Source organism: Anguilla rostrata, chromosome 4, assembly GCF_018555375.3.
Source record: "Anguilla rostrata isolate EN2019 chromosome 4, ASM1855537v3, whole genome shotgun sequence".
NCBI lineage: Eukaryota > Metazoa > Chordata > Actinopteri > Anguilliformes > Anguillidae > Anguilla > Anguilla rostrata.
Window position 1 is genome coordinate 19,808,540 of NC_057936.1, and position 20,360 is coordinate 19,828,899.

Here is a 20,360-nt window from a genome sequence, read left to right on the forward strand (position 1 = left end):
TTTGAGCCCCTCTCTGAGTTGATGCCCAAGAAGCACCTGTAAACAAAAGGCTTTTAGTTTCATAGCTAGACATTTTTAGCATTGTTTTTTTTGGCATTTGACATTGTACAGGGAATAATGCCTGCTCAACCTGGCTCTATACTTACGAAAACCTCCACAACCTTCTGTTGCTCCACACTTCCATGTCATGTCATTATAATTTAATTCATCACACAACAACAGCCTGATAAGGCTGGCTCGTCAAAAGCATTGCAATTGAAAAACATTCAATTAACCTGAGAAGTTGACTAATAATTTCTGTATAAAATTACGTTAAATCACGCAGTGCCCACTTCCCAAATAGTTCTACCTTAGCACTTTGATATCGGATATCGGTTGCTCACAAAACTTGTAAGCAATCTCATTTCTAAAGAAGTGTGCATTAATTGCTCATCCATACATTCACGTAATGATTTTAGATTTTTCAGCTAACATGAAGATAACGTTTACCACCATAATCCAACACAGCACACTCCAGCTACAAAGCCTTAGCTACAAATGAAAGCACAGTTAAAAGATTTTAAAATGTAGCTATATATTTAGCTAAATATATTACCGTAATAATGGGGAAGCCACTGTTAGCAAACCTATCTGAATGCTGAAATAGCTTAATACTGCTTAATACTGTATCTGTCTGATAGTCAACTCCACAGGTACTGCATTGCTAGATTTTAACTACAGCCGCGAAATCCCATAATGCTGCATGGTCCAATTCAGTTCAAATTTCACCATTTTTTTGCTGTAGTCCTTGCATTTATCTCTCAGTACTATTCAGATTACATTGTGAAATATTATTGTTAAATCTTGTAAATTCCAGGTAACCATTGATTTCACAGAAAAATGGAAATATTGTAGTCTTGTAAAACTCCATTTTTGGGAGTGTAAATCTAAATTTACTCATTCCTACCTCACTTTTTCTTGTTCTTGTTTTGTTATTTTATTTGGTTGAAGGTGTAAAGATGGAATATCTGTGGTGATTGCAGATTTCACATCAGGTTTTCTTTTAAAAGTCTCTTTGTTAAGGCAGCAAAAAAAATAAATAGTATTCATAAATCATGAACATCTTCATTACAAGGATGATTAAGTGAGGTTTTATTTACTAATTTTGGGAAATGTAAGCATAGCATAGCGTAGCATACTACAAACATCTCTGGTACATTTAATCCACTGGGTAACTTCACTGGTGTGGACATGCAGAAAATATGCTTATGAAAAAAAGGTTTTTGGTAGTTTGGTAAATTAACAACTGATTTCTTCATTGCAAGCATGTGATAACAATATTGAACAAAATAGATATGTTTGAAATTGTAGTGCATGCTTGTAGGTTTTACATTGTTTTCTCTGCAGCACTGTATTGTACTGCATGCTAACATGTATATTTGTCCCTAAACTGCTGACTCAGCATTCATAATAAGACTCCACTTTCAAAAGCTGAAAGTGATCTAATGTTCATCTTTTGAGAAACCTGATAACGTAAGATAATTTAACACTTCAGAAAGCGCATTCCTGGAGGGGTTGGAGATGTTCAGTTTAGTTTATTGTGACTTGATGTAAGAAATTGCTGGCAACATCCTGTGACTTAATTTTCTCCAAATTACACTCATTTGGACTCAAATGCAACAGTTCACTTGGTCGCTGAAAACAGCAATCTATTCTACCCACAACTATTTTACTCTTTAGGCAAAAAATGCAATGTATTTCCCTAGATGTATATCCTAGCTGCCAACTGCCAAGTTGCACAATTTGATTAAAACTAAAAATATCACCTGTAGTAAAGTAGACCTTTGTTTTTATCCAGCAGTGTTAGTTAAAATCATTTGGAACAAAGCAGGCTGTACACATATCTAAAATACTTACAGGTGAAAAATATATCAGTAAATGATAAGGTGCCTTTTTCCCTGCACACTGCTGTTGCTCTCAGTTGTTTTATTGTACAGTCACAAAGACAAGACTGTGATCATTCATCATCAGGCAAATATCACAGATGCTGATGTATTTATGTGCCCATGTTGGCATCATGCGAGTAAATCTATTTCAGTTAATTTAATTCACCCAGTGTTTGCTGAAGTTATGGATACAGCATACAGTATACCATATGCTTTTGAGGTGTGGTGTGAGAATGATTTGGAAAGGCTATTGTATTGGGCCTTAGCCTAATTGTTATAGTCTTTATTACCACCCCGACCCCCCCCACCCCCACCCCCACCCCCCATCCCCACTGTATATGCGCCCACTCCTCTGAAACCGAGTCCCAGCCCTCCCCATGAAAGAGAATAGCTAAGCAGCAGCGCAGCCGCGGCGGAGGTGGGTGAGGAGGGGAGGAGCGGAGCGGCGGAGGCCTGACTCGGGCGCTCTGTTTCCAGGCCTCAGCAGTCCTGCGGCAGGCGGGCCGGCGGAGCGGCTGCTGAGCACACACATTTGGCTCTCCGCATGTTCCTGTCAGAGCTGGGCCTGTCACAGTGGCGCTCTCCAGAGTTCTGCTTCATTATGCTGCTCCTCGCTTTGATCTGGTTTGTGAGGCTCTACCTGCATTACTGCAGCCAATGGCTCTTCCTCCAGGCCATCGCAGTTCCTGTCAACAAGTGAGTGTGCTTCCTTTGATATGCTTGTGCGCACCAAGCTCGAGAGAGAGAGAGAGAGAGTAAAAGAGAGAGAGAGAGAGAGTTCTTCAGCAGCATGTTTACAACACCCCAGACTGATTCATTACTGTTACTTTGTGCTCCTGAGAAAATGAGCCCTTTTACCAGAATTACCGGATTGTGACAAAAACCCTTAATGATGTGATGTGGGGAGTTACTTGTAATCCACTGGCCGCTTCCTGTAAGTGGTCATTAATTGGATCAATCGTTGTTTTGTACAGTCAGCATCTTTAAAAAGGGATAAACATAGTGAAACTTTTTAGGATTTAGTCACCTTGTCATACTCAAATTTTAATAAAAATAAATTTTAAATTATATATAAATATATATATATATATTACTTCAAATGGCTTGTTTCTATAAAAATTGTAAGGAGATGTATTAAGCTCCTTTGGAATGAATATCACTCAGTAGGGGTTAATATCACTCTTTCTCTCTCTTTCTCACTCTCGTACAAACACACACACACACACACACACACACATATATACCAGGTGCTATAATCAGATGAGGCCAAAATAAAGGGGCCCCTTTTTAGATCAATTGCATAAGAACGGGAGATTTAGCCCAAAACCTGTTTGCTTCTGCCAGAAAGTGGTCCCTCCAGCAAGACAATGACATGAAACAAAATCTCAAAATCAGCATAGAAATGGTTTTATGAAAAATAAATGTTTTGAAATGCATCAAAAAATCTTATTCTCTAGACTTATCAACACCCTATCAAAAACATGTGGTCTGAATTGAAGGCAGTCCATGAAGGCAAACCTATAGATATCAAAGTTCTGGAAAGGTTCTGCATCGAGGAATCATTCATGATCCCTGGAAAGTACTAATAATGCCAATAACAATGAAAACTTTTTATTAAATCTATAATTTAAAAAATATGTTATTTAGGTTGAAATTACCATGTTTTCCATGCGGTGTATATAAGTAGTGGTGTGATTGTGTTAATTGTTTTCTGCAGCCTATTTGCACATTTTTGCTGAAGGTGGCAATACCTTTGGACCTGACTCTTCGCTGTCTTTAGTGTACCTTTTAAATATTGACAGACAAAATGGTGACAGTGCAGACAACACCTGTTTTCACGACTGAGGACAAATGAAAATTCAAAACATGGAAATAAATTGGCCAGAACACATCCACTCGCAGATGACAAGTTCCACATGTCCTCTGTTCCCCTCCCAGCACTTCTCCCTACAATGGACAATGCTCATGACCACAGTGCTGTGACTGTCAAGGAATAGAAACATGACAGCCTCCCCGGGCCTCCGGATATCAGTGGGCCACTGAGCGGGTCCTTCAGGAGTGCGGGCGTCTCTCTCAGTGCCTGCATGGCTGTAATTAACCACCGTGCCCTCTCAGGCTGGCTTCTGCCAGACACTGAGCTTGCATGCGCTCCAGGGGGAGAGTGGCGTTCACTCGGTCAGGTGTCCAAAAACATCAGGTCCGCCTGTGCATCAATTCGTAGCTGAGGGGAAATAATTCATTCCATTCTATGTGCACTTTGTTCTTTGAGGGTCAAACCAGATAATGTTTCCACACAGTGAATATGGAGCATTGAATCAAGCTGTATTTGTTAAAACAACATTTTTTAGTGTGTTATGCCAGATTATGCGCAGATGCAGTACTTTTTTTATGCAGACTCAGGACATGCGTTTCAAAGTAGCTTCCGATGTTGGAAGTTACGGAATGAAAGCTTCAAACTTGAACCATTTCAGAGACAAATTATTGGAATTTAGAAATGTAATCATGTTGAAAATGCATGATATTGACATTGTATGCACATGGTATTGACAAATTGTAGACATGGCAAAAGCCACAGCATACACAACAAAAAATGAAGTGTGGATCAGGGGAAAAGTCAAATGGACCGCAGTGGGTTTAATGGAGAGGATCTAAAAGTGAGTCCTCTCCCTCACTAAATCAGAAAGGAATTAATGGCCACAAAATGGACTCCACTCATACAACCACAGCTTGTAGATGGTAGATTAAGAAACTCATGAGCCTTGCTGTAAATTGAAGGGGCACAGACAACTTTCAGTGTTTTGGGCAAAATGTACAGTAAATGACAGCACAATTTCTCACCTATCTGCGAAATCAAATTCTCGCATCAGCGCTGCTTTTTTGGAGATGTATCCGGAACTAAAATTTCTTTGCTGCGTGCATCAAAACTTCATGTCAGTTTCTTGTCAGTTTGTGATTTCGAAAAACGCACCTTTACAATAACAGAAGCTTTCAGGAAACAGTGTTCTGTTATTTACAGCATGATTTCTAAGTTGAAAATGCAGAGCAAACCTGCAGCTGTGTGTAATCTGGTGGTGAAGCGGAGCGTGTTGTGCCTCTTAGCACAGCCTTCACGGCTATCTCTGTGTAAATGCTGTCTTCCCCCTACTCCCCCCCCCCCCCCTTCAGATTCCGGTTCCATCTTCACACTGTGGAACTCGTCTACCAGAATTCCTTGCTTCATACCCGCGAGGAGTTGGCGATGGTCGTGATCGGACCTCTGACCTTGAATGCAGTTACGTTACTTCTGGTTCTGATCAGATGGGGCTGTCAGCTAATATTTAGCTCATTCCCTTCCTTCTTGTCAAAGTTTATCATGGCTCTGGGAGTGTGGACAGTGCTCGACCCTCTGGCAGTCTTTGCTGTGGATGCAATCCTGGGGGTAAGTCACTTAAAATAACTTGGACACTTGTGCACTTTAAATAGAAGTTCACTTTATCTTGGCAAAGTGACTTTAGGAGGGAAAAAACAAGGTTAGATGCATGCCTTTTTGGCAGCTTTTTTTTGTTGTTGTCCATCTCCAAATGCTATGTGTCATTTTCAGTGATTGCAAATCGTTTTTAGATGGGTTGGTGAGAACCTATTTGTACCTCCAGCAATGTATCAAAAATTTCCGTTGCCTGGTCGGTGCATATGATTCATAGTGGTTTACAGCCACACTGTTAGATTACATCTCACTACTTAAATGCTGTACACTCTGCCCCACCATGCTTTAAATTCCAGTCGTCATATTCTAGCTTAAGAATATCATGAATCATAATGCACTAGATAGAGCAGGAATAAATACGATTTGTGGCTGGAATTCCTACTCAAATAAGAATAGATAGAGGAAGGTACTGTTCAAGCACCAGTCAGTCCATTTAAAAATGCATATTCATCTGTTTCTTGTAACGTCACGGTAAAACCTCACCACCATCTTCCTGGCCGTGAAAATCAAAATGCCTCAATGTGCTGCGCAGTTGGGTACAACAATAAAAATAAAAATGTGGAATTTTATTGCTTTCCCAAAGACCCTGATCGTCACATAAAATGGTTGGCTGCAATCAGGAGGGACAAACTGGAAGCTAACAGTACTCTCCGTAATGTGCAATGAACACTTTATATCAGGGATGCTAAGCTGGCTGGCTCGCACGGCAGTAACGTAACCTAAACCTGTATGTTTAACATGACTCACCTGGATGGCCTTTGTTAGCACTAACGTTAGGGTAAATATCAGTTGGTCTAACATTAATATTAACCCACTTCATAATATGGGATAATTGGTCTTATTAGGATAGTTTGGAATTTTGATGTTTATTCTTATCCCATTACCTGTGATGTTGTCGATTGATAAATATTGTAACGTTGGTATGCTCACCTGGTTTCTGACCCTGTAATGAGCACCAGTCGTGTTATGCTAGCCTGTGCTTTTGGATAGCATTCAGCTACCTCCTGTTATCGTTTATGAAGCCAATTGGACTACCTTTTAGACTACCTTTTAGCTAGAGTAATGTCAGCCATTTTACCAGCCTAACTAGCATAGTTGTTGTGATTGAATTTTAGCTAGTTTTTTAGTTTCTGTATATATTGTTTTTCACAGACATTGAAATGCAGTTTTTGTATTCCCCGCCATTGTTCCCCTGCTGCTACGCAGCAAAAGACAGTCAGGAAAATGGCTGCCACAAACAAAAAGGTCACATGACTGAGACAGATGGATTGTAACATATGAGCCGAGGCAGTTTCTGCTATGTTTTTAACGATTTTAGTGAATTCAAAAACGGCTCTATTTCATAAAAAATACAGAGTACGCTCAGGCTGTTGCACCTTTAGGCCAAGGTCCTGGGCAGATCCTTTAACCGTCTTTTTCCCCTGAGTGCCACTGAGGTGTTGCAGGGCGTGACAGGAGCATGGTGGTCTCGTGTCTCTCCAGCGGCTGGCCTACAGTGCCGAGCAGCCCATGGCAGACGCCGCCAAGCTGTACTGGCACTTCCACCGAACTGAGAACTCAGGCGCGCCGGGGATACTGATAACACTCTTCCTCTACACCGTACTCTTCCTCTGCTCCATCACCATCCTCTACATCTACTTTTTCAGGTGAGAGGGGTTACTAACCTGCTGTGCTATTAGTGACTAATTTTGGGGGTCATTCTGTCTAACTGCTGTAATGCATGTCTTACAGCTTCAGAGTAAGCATGTATTACATCTTCTTGGGTATTTTAATGGTGTATTTTAATCAGATTACATCTTACATCTCTCAGATAGCGTTGAATACAAAAATACAAGAAGTCTTCCAGGCAAGCCTCAGACAAATTACTCCATTAACATCATTTGTGGCTAACCTCCTGCAAAAAGTATTAATATGGACAGGCCTAACATTTTCCCTACAGTGAACAAGAGCTGGATAATTTCTGCACTGCATTGCATACTACAGGACTAGGACACTGGAGTCTGAGATCACTGTAACTGATACATACATACGATTACATTACACACTGATAATGGCCACAGGTATTACAAACAGGTAGGACAGAGGGGAAGCTTTTCTTATCTTTTACTCATGTTTCCAGTATCTCATTTTGTGAAAATATGCAATTCCATCCTTCACAATGTACGGTACTAAAACATAAAATATGTAGATAAGATGAAAATGAGAGAAATATACACATCTTCAATGTAGTTGCCATGCATAAGTTTTATTTTGTGTTTTTGGTCCTAGAAACACAAGGATTATTTGTTGTTTTTTTATTATGTTTTTTTTTTTCTATTCAGAAAGGAGTATAGCTCTCCTCACTGTCATTTTGTACTTTGATGTTGACTTTGAATTTGTCTCTGACCTTCCTAGTGGCTGAAATGTGTCACAACACTTAAGCAAGCAGGAAGAGCCACCCAGAATTATGAATTATCATTGGATATTTTTGGAGTTTGAGCCTCCAGGGATGTTCTGCCAATGAAGAGCAGGGCCCCTCTGAAACGCTCCAAAGCTGTCTACAAGCCCCTACTCGTTCATAAATACATCTTTACAAGGCCTAGAATTTTTTTTTCTCATTCCACAAAGCAAACGTTGATTTAATCTGATTCGATCAGTCCTTTATTGTTACCATTTGCTGTTATAATCGTAACGGATAACCGTATTCAGTTCTGGGAATTCATTGAATTGTGCAGTGGGGGCACATCTAAAGGTAGCGTTTTCTTTAATTATTTTTTTTTTTTTGCATAAGAGTCATTTGCATAAAATGAATACATTCTGAGCGCATTGCTGCTTCTTGTCCTCTATGAATATTCAAATGGCTTGTTTATAAATATGCTGTTGGATGCTGGAATCTGTGAGTAGATACAGTGCTTTTTACATCCTGGGACACCTGCTGGTAGACCCACATGCCATACTGTCCCTAACCCTATGCCACTCGGGAGTGTTAGAACCCCACGATTAAGGCATCTGAATAGCATTAGAGACATATAGTGTTATAAATATTAGGTTGGTTTTCGAGTAGACTTCACTCTCTCCCTAGAAAACGTGCACTGCCTCAGATTTACATTTGAACACATTTTTTTGCATATTGCTGTCTTTGCTTTAGGGGTGAGCAGCATCATCATGCACCCCAGTGTGTGACTGTTACACTTTATAATAACCCCACACTGTAAAAAAATATGTTTTGTACTCACATTAATAAACAACAACAGTAATATGTGATCCGCAGCACACAATAAAAGTAATCCTTATTGAATTAATCAGTTTTCCTTCTGGAAATATTAGGTAAAGGGTGACATCTAATTTCTGTAAGCACTGTTTATCAGGTTTGACTAAATGGGCAATATTAAAACAGGAGCTCAGAATAATGACTTCTGCCACTCACAGGGATGTGGGTTCTATTGAATGTAGGGCAGGGAGCTGAGGAGGGCTGATAATTTTATGGGTTACAAATTCCTATTGGCTGTCAGGAAGAGCTGTGACACAGCGTGTGACCTATTTCTAAAAAAAAACCCCGGGGCTATACGTATAGATAGAATGAACTGTTATCCTTTTTTAATTACATTTTAGGCAGGCCTGATTCATTCGCTGCAAAATATTTTACTGATTTTTCATCCAAAACCTCGCAAATAAAGGGTATGTGATGTGACAGTGATAGTAACATTATTGCATTAAAATGATTACAAGGTAAACCCCTTCCATTTTAATGGACGACGAAAGGGCTGGTCTCCCGGTTCTTTGAGTGCATCCGTACCAACCAGACTGCTGTCTGTCTGTGAGGCTCAGGGGCTGAAGCAGGAAGATAGATACGAAATATGTCAGCCATGAATGTGTCCCTTTTTTCCCTGTTATCTTCAGTCCCCATTTGTGGTGAACCTGCTGCACAGAGACAGTCTGGGTGAACGCTGTGTAAAATCCATACTGCCCAGCTGTCTTTCACTCATCAATTGAGTTATTTGTGTGTGTGTGTGCGTGTGTGTGTGTGTAACCTATTGTAGTAATACACAAGGGAAGCAGTGATGCAGAGTATGTGGATTACATACAGACATTACATGGACTACTGTCCAGGGAAGAAATGGCTTCAAGCAGGGATTCACATGTAGCAGGGAACAATCACTTTTGTTTTGTGCTTCAAAGAAAGCAGAAAATTTTTTTGGGATGGAACAATGAATAAATTTGTAGATTTTAACTTATTGGATTTGGATTTTTTTTTCCCCCTCATTGTTCTTAATTCCCAGAAGCCCCTCCATTGCATTTGTTTTGAAAGTTATGTAAATCTCTGTTTTGCCAGTGTCTTGTTTGTTATTGGTGCTTTTAGAAACACTCCACCATAACAACACTTATCGCAGGAATTGATCAACAGTGATGATGTGTTCAGACAAAACGTCACAGACAATGCATTTTTTCACGGCGCTGTTTTTGAAGTGGCTTTTGGAAAATGGGCTGAGAGTGCCAGGCATTCACTGCTCTCCATGCGTAGTCTCCGGTCTGTTTACAGTTTATTTGCATTCCCTTTTACATGCTTGAAAGCATCTGTTCAAACATTGCACAACATTGTAACTCACAAGGCTTGTTTCATGGAGTGCTTGCCATGGAAAGCATACAATATTTCCTGTTACAATGCCGTATTCAGGATAACAGTAAAACTCATCAAAATTATACTTTCAACTGTGAGAAATTTGTCAAAAAAACTAAAGGGCACCTTAATCAAAACTTAAAAATGCAATATGTATGTTTCTAAATGTACCGATTTTTAGATATGCATGTTGAAGTTTAAGTGACTTGTTTGCCAGAAAATCTCTTTTCTGAAGTTTTATTATTCATGATTTGGTGTCAGCATGTGACATTCTCCCTCTTTACTGCATGAGCGATGAATGGCCATTTGATTTATAACTCACTGCGAGAATTCATTTTTTTTCCATCTTCATACAGTAAAACATGTACAGGTGGTGGTTTGAGCTTTTAAGCCAATTTTTAATTGTAATGTTAATGTTTCATAACTCCATATCAGTGTATTCCTGTCTGACTCCAGTGCCCAGAATGCATTGCAAAACTAGCTATGACCTTTGTGCCATTTATCAGTAGACTAGCACACTGATTCAGTGGATGAAATGGGTTTAAAGCAGCAGTGTAAAAAGCTTAGATAATATTGATTGCATAGCTAAGTATCTGTATTATATGTTGTTTTTTCAATAATACATAACAACAACCTTTTGAAATTTGTATTTCAGATTTTAAAATAGTGTATGTTTTCAAAAGGAATGATATGCATTTCATTGTAGACGCTTGCTAAAGTAAAGCTAATGTGCCATATAAAATATATGACCAAAATTATCTGGACACCCTTTGGTCTGGGGCTGTTTTTCATGGTTTGGGCCTCAGTTTGAGGAAGGCTCTTTTCTTTTTCAGCATGACAATTCCCCTGGGCACACAGCAAGGTCCATATAGAAATGGTTTTGTTGAGATTGGTATGGAAGAACTTTACTAGCCTGCACAGAGTACTGACCTCAACCCCATCCAACACCTTTGGGGTCAATTGGAAAGCCAACTGCGAGCGAGGCCTAATAGTCCAATCAGTGCCCGACCTCACTAATGCTCTTCTGGCTGAATGGAAACAAATCCCTGCAACAGTGCTCCAACATCTAGTATAAAGCCTTCCCATAAGAGTGGAGGTTGTTATTGCAGCAAGGGGTGGACCGACTCCATATTAATGCCCATAATTTTGGGTGAGATGTTCGATGTCAGGTGTCCACATACTTTTGACCATGTTGTGTATACAGTTTTTTATTTGTAGTGAAATTATTTATCATTGGACATTTGTTAGATCTTGTTTGATATTTGACCCTTAATGACCTTTAAGCTCTAAAACAATAATGCCTTGTGATCCTTTATAAGGAGACCTGCCCTTCCCATTTCAGGCTACACAATGACGGCCGCATGCTTGACGTCTTCCAGCGCTTGCACTCTAAAGAGGAAGCCTTCTTCATTCCACATGATCTGGAGTTGTCCAACCAGGAGCTGAGCTACATTGTGAAGAAGGCTGAGCAGTGGAGAGGATTCAATGGCGAGAGGAGGAAGGTGAGATCTTCTGTAGGAAGCACAGCTCATCTCCCGAGAGTTCCTTCTCCAGCTCCATTTTAATGAACAATATTCCTTTCACCGTTAAAATTATTTATATTACAGAGAACAAACACATCACTTGTTTGTATTGATCCATTGGAATGTCACACCTGAATCTCAACTTCTGTTCTTTTGTAAGGCTGGATTAGGCTGAAGTATATATGGTACATGCATGCTAATGGGGAATCCAATGATTAGTCATAGTGGAAACTGACACCGGCCCCAACTTTTCATCAAGGGATGTTAACAAAGATATTTAGGCTAAAAAGATACATAAAATAACCTTATTTTATATCATTATATTTTCCTTAGTTACATTTCAGAAAGCCAAGAATTCATCTCAGAGGTCTTTAACTTCATTCTAATTAGTACAAGATAATTACCAAAACAGAAACTCAGCTAGCGGGCTGCTTGATTAGTCTGTGGAAACCAATTTCCAAAGATATTTCATTAAAGAAAGGCTACTCAATCAACATGCACACTTTAGACGCAGACACTTGCATGTGCATGTATGTGGACGAATGCACTAAATTACCTTTAATATACCAACTCACTTGATAGGAAGTTTACTCTTAACAGCTTCTACTTCTGGGGGTTTTAATGTTTTAATTGGTGTAGAAACCCAATTAATATCTCTAAATATTTATGCACATCGACTGGAGTATTAGTAACCATGAAGCATGACACTGTAGGCGTGGCGATTTGTCATTTTTATCAGTGTTACCAATGTTCAGAAATCCACAGGGCCAGAACAATTGTCCAGCATTGGCCAACAGTAGTGGCTGAACATGGTTATTCATTGGGGCTGTTCTAATGTACCAGTCTGACCAGAACAGGCTGCTGACTGATGGTCACATGTTTGACTGTGTTAGGTGCATAACTGTGTGCCGGTAGTTGTTGATATATGGCCAGTTTGACCCTGCCACAGATTGGCCAGTTTCTGACTGATGAGATACTGTTGAGGAAGTGTAGGGAGGTAGTACAGGGCCAACTCTGATGACTGACACATAAGTAAAGGTTGATAATAACACAACAAACAATGCAACAGTGTGGGTCTCTCATGGTGCCTGTCACAAATGGCCCACCCTGAGTCAAGGGAGTATTTCTCAGAAATAGATGTTTTGGGGAATTGGTTTAGGGTCATATTCTTGATGTATTACAATTATTTATTTTTCAAAACTATTGAACCGTATAAACTGGGGTTTATGAATTTATTACTTATTTTCATGCATTCCGTGCTCTGTTATTCAGTGGGTTCACACACACACAATTTGTACAATAATAATACATCTACAGGACATCTCTTTATATGTCTCATATTTTGACAGTCCTGGAAAAATCATAGTTTAGTCAGTGAATATATTATTTTCCCAAAGCAGAAGATGGGAGAGTTGAGTGATCCGTTCCCTTTAATTTCTCCTTTATAATCTTAATTGGCACCAACATACATCTTGTTTTTGCTATTCTGGTAATATTTCAAAGCCATTCATTAAATGGGACTGTTCCAAACCTGTTAGCCTATTTGTGTGAATATTTTTGGATGTCTTAGTAATCCACTCTTCTCAAATATAAGTAAATGGCTGTGTTTTCCCTGGAATGACAGGGTTGACAGGTATGGATCAGTGATATGAGTAAAAAACAAGAGATAAATACAGATATTATTGTTTATGGTTACATATTGATTAAACAACATCAATAATATTGATCTTCTTTTCCATAATTTCCTCTACAAATGCTTTAACATTAAAATATTAGCCATATCCATAACCGAACAGAAACAAAAACTGCATTTCTTGAGCTGAAATAAAATGAAATATTAATGGAAGAAGGTTTACTTATAATATTTGTTTAAATACTTACAGTGCACCATAAAGTCAGTGGTCACTGAAATGAATAGCCATACTATTAAAAAATTCTCATCATCATTACTCGAAGATAAAGCATTTTAAAGCACAGGAAGGCATTGGGATTCTCATAATGTAGTTGACTACTTCTGGTGGTGTCTTCACACTATCCTGCTTTCTTGAGTGTTAGCCAGGGTTGAAGTTTGGCTGAGTTGAGCAGTATGCATAAATGTAGACGTAGATAGTTTTTTCTGAACTTAAGTATTTTTGATGGTGGTCAGTTGAGGTGATTGGGTACATTGCCATTGAATGAAATTTGATTGGGAGAAAACTGCCCTACCCCACTGTAGAAAGTTTAATTTACTTTTATGGCAAAGTTTGTTTCTGATTAAGACAGTGTTCTATTTTTGCAGATGGCTTCTTGTAGTGCACTTCCTTGCAAATCAGCTTTACATATATTTTCCTGCATTACAACAATTACTGCATATTTCATATTGGCCCTAATTTGCCTTTATTAAACTGATAAAATGCTAACACATTAAACACATTTGCCAGTATGATGAAAATTTAAGGTTATTGCATTTTATGATTTTTACATTATTCAGGCAGGCGATTTTTCATTTAAATAAGATGGGCCTTGCCATTATTTCATAATTATTGTAGCAATTTCTCCATGCAAAAAAGGGTCACTTTCCTAACTCAGCAAAGACATATCCCTATTAAACTAATTTGCCTACATGCAAATTTTTGTCATTTTTCCCTCATTAACTATTTATCATAGACATGAAAAAATATATTCATGAAGGAGAGGGGAGCAGCCCGACAGAGCTGAAACTAATATTTTGCAACTCTAATGATTTTTTGCATCCTTAATTAGATAGAATAAGGTTGATATGATTAGGTCAGGATGTAGTGTTTTTCATTAAAAATACATTTCAGAAACTGTATTCGAAATGTGCCCCTGCAATTAAATAATGAATCCAACGCGTTTCTTATTATGGACCCAATTAATATCCAAGGGAAAAGCGTAATTTTAATAACAATGGGCCACAAGGCCTTCATTAGCTACAAAAAAAGAAAGGAAAAAGAACAGAAAGAAAATATATTCACAGGTACATTAACAGTGCGTTGGATCTTTCAAAAAGTTATGCAGATGTGAAAGTGAAAAATGAAGTTCCCATGGAAGGGACATTGTCACAGTGTTTATCACCTTATTTACTTTGCCAGAACAGCAACTTCTCTGATTTGTGTTATATAGTAGTATAATATAATGTTAAGGGCAACCCTGAAAGAGAAAGTTTCAGTGAAACAAAATGTCATGCTTTTTATCATATGAATGTGTAAATATGAATGTGTCATAAGTAAATACACTTCTAAAATTATGGCATTGATGAAAAAGAGAGACAAGATTGGTACCAAAATACAAAATAAACCTGAGTGTTTTTGAATATTGGTGACAGATAGAAAAGTGGATATTTGTGGGTTTAATTCTTATAATTCTCACATATACGGAATAAACATCACACCGAAACTTAAGTCAAGATGTCAGGCAACTTTAAGCAGATTCCTTTTATATAGTACATGGTTTCCCTCGAGCAAAGAAACAATAAAAATAAGTCCACATTCAATAACAAATCTCCCAATGGCCTGTTATTATCGAACTTGTAATTTTCACAAGACGATCATAAAATATAATCAGATTTTTCTCGTAGCAATTAACTTTATAGTACAGCACGGTTTCTTCCGGGCCATACAATTGACATTATTACTGCTAACGTTAAATACAGCAACAATAGCGAGATCTATAAATAGAAACATTTGAATGAAACCGTTGAATAAAGACGGAAACTTTACCAGTATTCATACTACTCTGTACCCTTCCCTTGGCTAACTGCAGAAACTAAGCTGGAGTGGGCTTGGTTATTACTTGGATTGCAGACCTCCTGGGGAAAGAAAGGTTGCTACTGGAAGAGATGTTGTTGGCCCTGTAGGGGGCACTCTTCCATCTGGACAAAATGGAAATCCATTGCCCCTGTACAGAGATGGGGATAAAGCGCTGTAGAAGGTGTTGGTGCTGACCTAAAGAGAAGATGTCAAATTGAGCTCCTGACTTCTTTCAATCATTAAAGAACCTATGACACTGTCTGAAATAGTGGAGGTGTGTAGTGGAGGTGGCAAACATCCCACCAAAAATGGCTCTGTTCGTCTTGCACCTAATCGCCATCCATATTTGATTGGCTACACAATGCCTTGCATTCCTGCCCACCTTGATTCCCAGGGCCTCACTGCAAAAGAGAATTGAGTTCTCAGTTGACCTACTTGGTTAAATAAAAAAAAATTAATACATTTAAGTTCTTGTTCACATTTTCTTTCCTAGTTCTCACTGATGACAGACAAAATCATGCACCATGCATTTAAATGTTTTTAATTATGTTGCATGTTTTGTCTGCATCTTCACTTCATGTTGCTGTTGCAAGTTGCTATGGAAGCAGGCGAAAAGTTGCACACCCCATTCACACGAGCCACTGGGAGTCTGAAGTACAAAATTATATTCGAGTTCTGTAATGAACACATTAATTATGTAAAGGCAGTGATGCAGATGGACCTAATTAATTGTCTGCTGTCACCCTCTTGATTACTATACCTGGAAGGGAGGTGTTAATTTCTATAATACTTAAGCAGGTATGCAAACTGTTTTGTCAGAAGGTCTTGACAATGATGGAGGAGCGGTACAGTTAGCTGCAATCTTTGCAGTAATTCATAAGTTCCCCGTGACATGTGTTAATAGCAGTTGATTGCCCTCAAGATGTTTCCACAACAGCATCACGCAGCCGCCGCATCAAGGTTTGCGCGGGCGCGTAGTTTTTCTTCCCGCGTCTAGATAATGTGTGACCACAGGGCAAACTTTGGAAAAGCCAAGGTGGTTTGCAACAATTCACCAGGGTAAAGCTGTCAAGGTTGGGATGGCACAGATTGGAGCTCTAATGAAGAGCAGGCTTCCCAGGGTCTTTGTCGCTATCCCATTCACTCTTCACCCCGCCGAGCGAAGGGAGCGAGGTACATTTCCTCCACTGTAATCTGAATCGCGCTTCGGTGTTACTGGTGGGCGACCACTGCCTAGGCGTTTCAGCTATTTGCAAGCAAATCATTTATCCTGACGTCCTAACATGTCTCCAGCTGGCAGAACGCTAGACTGGTCTGTCTGTTGAAAGATGAGCTTCTATGATGTATACAGTACCGACTGTACTCGGAAATATTTCTTTGTTAGAAATGGGCAGCAAGTATATTACATGGTCAGTACATTCCCTCATTTGTGTCACTCATACAGATGAATAGAGAAACCTCCTTACTGCAGCATAAGGAAAACAGCCTCGCTGTTTTTTTTCTTCTTTGTTTTGGAGTTTTCGTCTCTGTACTGGAAGTTGTGGCTTCCCTTCAATTTTCCCTGCAGCACATAACCATTGGATGTATTATGCATAACTTTTATGTGGGTTCCGTTAAGGACTGGCTTCAGAGGCAACATCTATCTTGCCTTTTTGTGTCAGGCTGGGACAGCATTGATGTCCAACTGTGCATTTAAATTACAATTGAGCTTATAAAGGTAATGGCAAAGCAAAGCTTCGCATTTCTCTGGAAAAGGCCAGGAAGCCTAGCATGAGACCAGCGGCCCATAACATAACTACCTCTGATAGGGGGCACAAGAAGGTAGCCAAAACAGTTGAGAGAGAGAGAAAGAGAGAGAGAGAGAGAGAGAGAGAGAGAGAGAGAGTACGAGAGAGAGAGAGAGAGAGAGAGAGTGAGAGAGAGAGAGAGAGAGAGAGAGAGATGACGCTCCCTGATACAGAGAGGTCATTCCGAAAGCATTGTGGCTCCTGGAGTGCTGCTCCTGCCCAGAGAAGCGGTGCGTTCAAATCAGGTCCGAGCAGCTTCTTCAATTACAGCGGCTATTAGTGGACACTGCTCTGAGCCCCCACGGCCCCAGGCTACAGCCACAGGAGCGCTGCATTAGAGAATTCAATATGAGATGTGACTGCAAAGGGTATGTGCCTGTGTTTGTGAAAAGGTCATGGACTTTTGTGGGCCTTAATGTGTGAAAGCTCTGCAGTCACACAATGGTTAAAGCCCACTTGGAGTGCACAGCCCCCTTCACAAACACCACAGCCCTGTCCGCCTCTGTTAATGCCACTGCAGCCGCTGTAGCGTCGGGGTTCCACGGCCATCCTGCTATGGGACAGACAGGGCTAGTGTAGTCCAGTGACTGTGGGCTATCTTTGAGAAGCTATGAAACCAAGACTTCATCATATTTCAGTGCAAAAATGACATGTGTGAATGCGGGAGTGCTTTTGTCAGATTTTATAGAATTTTGAGCAAAAGCTTTATAGGTTTTTTTTTTTGGTTCCTGTTTGCGTTTTGAAATAAATTATTCCTCTTTCCCAACAGACAGGAGTATGTGCAAGTGCTCTCAGTTGAACGCATCTGTGTGAACATTTAATTACGGAGTTTCAGGGGCTGGTTAATATGTCTCCCCTGATTAATCCAAGAGCAGGATATTATTATCTTCCAATCCTTAACAGGTTCAAGATTTCTCAGAGCAGGAGATAGAGCAAACCGACCCCAGAAAGGAAGTGACTCTGATTAGGCAAAGGTCTCTTCGTGTCACAAATGGAGACAAATGAAAATACGGTTGCTGTCTTTTTTGTTTGTTTGTTTTTGACCCAGGCTGCTGTGCATGTATAGCGATGGGATGTTCGGGACGGGCTTCGGCTTCACCATGCTATGTTGTAGGCCCTGTCAGCTGTCAAAACACATACAGCTGTGAGCCGCAAAATTGGAGCCACATGTTTCTGCTGAACTCCTCTCCCTCCTCGGCTCCTATAGATTCCCAGCGCTTTTTGCCGGGCGCCCGTAATGCGAAACAGGAGGAACAAATTGGACTGTCGGCGAATGAGTGAGCGCTTGGCGGCGGCGCGCGGAGTCAATGGGATATTTAAGAAAATGCGCCTCATTCTGCCTCTAAATGTTTGCGTCCCACACTCTTCCAGGCTCGAACCTTTAAAGGGAAGGAAATGATGTTTGAACAATATTACCTGATAGAGGAGCGGGGGAGGGGGAGGAGGAGGGGGATGGGGGGAGGAGGGAGAATATCAGGGATTACGCCACATTCTTCACAGTAATTGTCCAAATCCAAAGGGATTGCACAACTTCCATCTCAGCTGCTACGCCGGCGGATGGGAGGACTGTAATTTGTGCCTTCGGTACTCCGAGTTGACCGTTGATGAACAGAGGGTGTTGGAATTGTTTTTTTCCCCGTGATCCATGGGGTCGTTAACGTTCCTGTAATTGATCAGCGATAGATCATAGGGCTAATAAGAACAGTCATAATAGCGGCTGCCGGTGCTGCCGCCGCTGCCGTAAAGCACACTGTGACTGAATGATGACATCCCCATTAAATGGCCTGGACTGCGTAAACTACTGCAAACACCTGGAAAGGAAAGGCCCGGGCTTTTTTTTATTCTGCTTATTGGTCCCCAGCACAAAAGCAGGCGCGCACACACAAGAGCCCACAACCTCGTTCATTTTACTGCGTCTTGAAGAGTTTGACCTTGGAGCCTTCTTTCGCCCCACAGGGCTGCGATTATTGTTGTGACAGTAGTCCAGTCTTAAGGGCGGGATGACAATCCAAGGAGAAATATGTCTGAGACGTATCGTTATTGAATCTCTTATCTGGTGAACACCTTTAAGGTGCTGCACCGCCGACGTGACGTGAGCTGAGCCATCTACGGAAACCCACAGCTGCAATATTATTTTAGAGGCAAAGTTATACAAATTACCATAGCCTTGGAGGGATGATCCAAATGCACTGCTATGTATGGTAAATTAGGGACACTTTTCGTTCAATTTGTAGCATATCTTTGTACAAGTGGTTCTTTTTAAAGAGACATGTATCTGTTAAAGAAACAATCGGATGAGCAAATTGAAAATACATCCATTGCATGTCTTTTCCCACATCCAGTGTGACAAACAATCAGCTCTTTTGAAAATGGAAATGAAGCAACGTTACTAATCTGAGCATTTAAGGGATCCTTTCAATGTGTACGGAATAATCTGCGGTTGCCTGTAATGTAATGCTCTTTTGCAGTACATAGATGTGTGGTATGATTTTCCATTTCAGGCTCTGAGTGGGTTATGTATAAATAGCTTGTTGCTTCCACATCACTATTCCAGCAAAAGTAGATGCCACAGATGCATACATTATCTCTGTCTGTGAAATCAGCCTTCAAGGATGATTTTTCGTGAACGGTCCTCAATTTCTGAAATGGAAGATTTGGAAGAACCCTCATTGTCAGTGATACCCCCCCCAAACCTGAGCCCCTGTGCAGGCGGAGCAGAACTCCACCCTTCAAATGTAAAGCCACTATAAATATTGAGAATAAGAATTTAGGAACATTATGTCCATGCGTGATGATGGCAAAAATGAGCAAACATAAAGTACAGGAAAAATTGGACTTCAGGTTAGCTCTTAGTCAAGACCTGGTCCAGAACCAGGGCCATGGTTTTGGAGAGTTCTGTGAGATATTTGATGTTTCTGCTTTGTATTTATAACTGTTCTTTGTGGAATAAATATGCATTTTGCCCTGATAAAAGGAAATTAGTAACAGTGAATTATGCAGATTATTTCCAGGATTATCGTGAGCAAAGATACCATCTCTCCTAAAACTCTTGAGTTATTTAATTTATTCAGACTGTATTTTATTTAACATTCTAAAAATATAAATATGAGCATAGGCCATGGGGCTGGTGGGTTTTGTTTGTATTTGTTTGTGACTTTCAGTAGTTATTTAAGATATCGATTTTATCTCATCCCATCAGCTACGATTAAAGATCATAAGATTCGCCGAGAATTTCTTAAACATTAGCGAATTGAGTAAAATGGAAAGGCATGAGGTCGAGATCATACAGATGAAATCCAGCCTCTGGCATGGAGGT

General features: G+C 40.0%; 1 protein-coding gene across 1 annotated transcript in view; it reads left to right on the forward strand.

Moving 5' to 3' along the window:
- Positions 1 to 20,360, forward strand: part of ofcc1 (orofacial cleft 1 candidate 1) — an 89,854-nt gene that overhangs the window by 54,887 nt on the left and 14,607 nt on the right. Inside the window, exons 16-19 of the mRNA XM_064331213.1 lie at positions 2,403 to 2,621; positions 5,091 to 5,343; positions 6,871 to 7,034; positions 11,328 to 11,487. Of these exons, the coding sequence (XP_064187283.1) occupies positions 2,403 to 2,621; positions 5,091 to 5,343; positions 6,871 to 7,034; positions 11,328 to 11,487 (796 nt within the window). The remainder of the gene's footprint in view (positions 1 to 2,402; positions 2,622 to 5,090; positions 5,344 to 6,870; positions 7,035 to 11,327; positions 11,488 to 20,360) is intronic.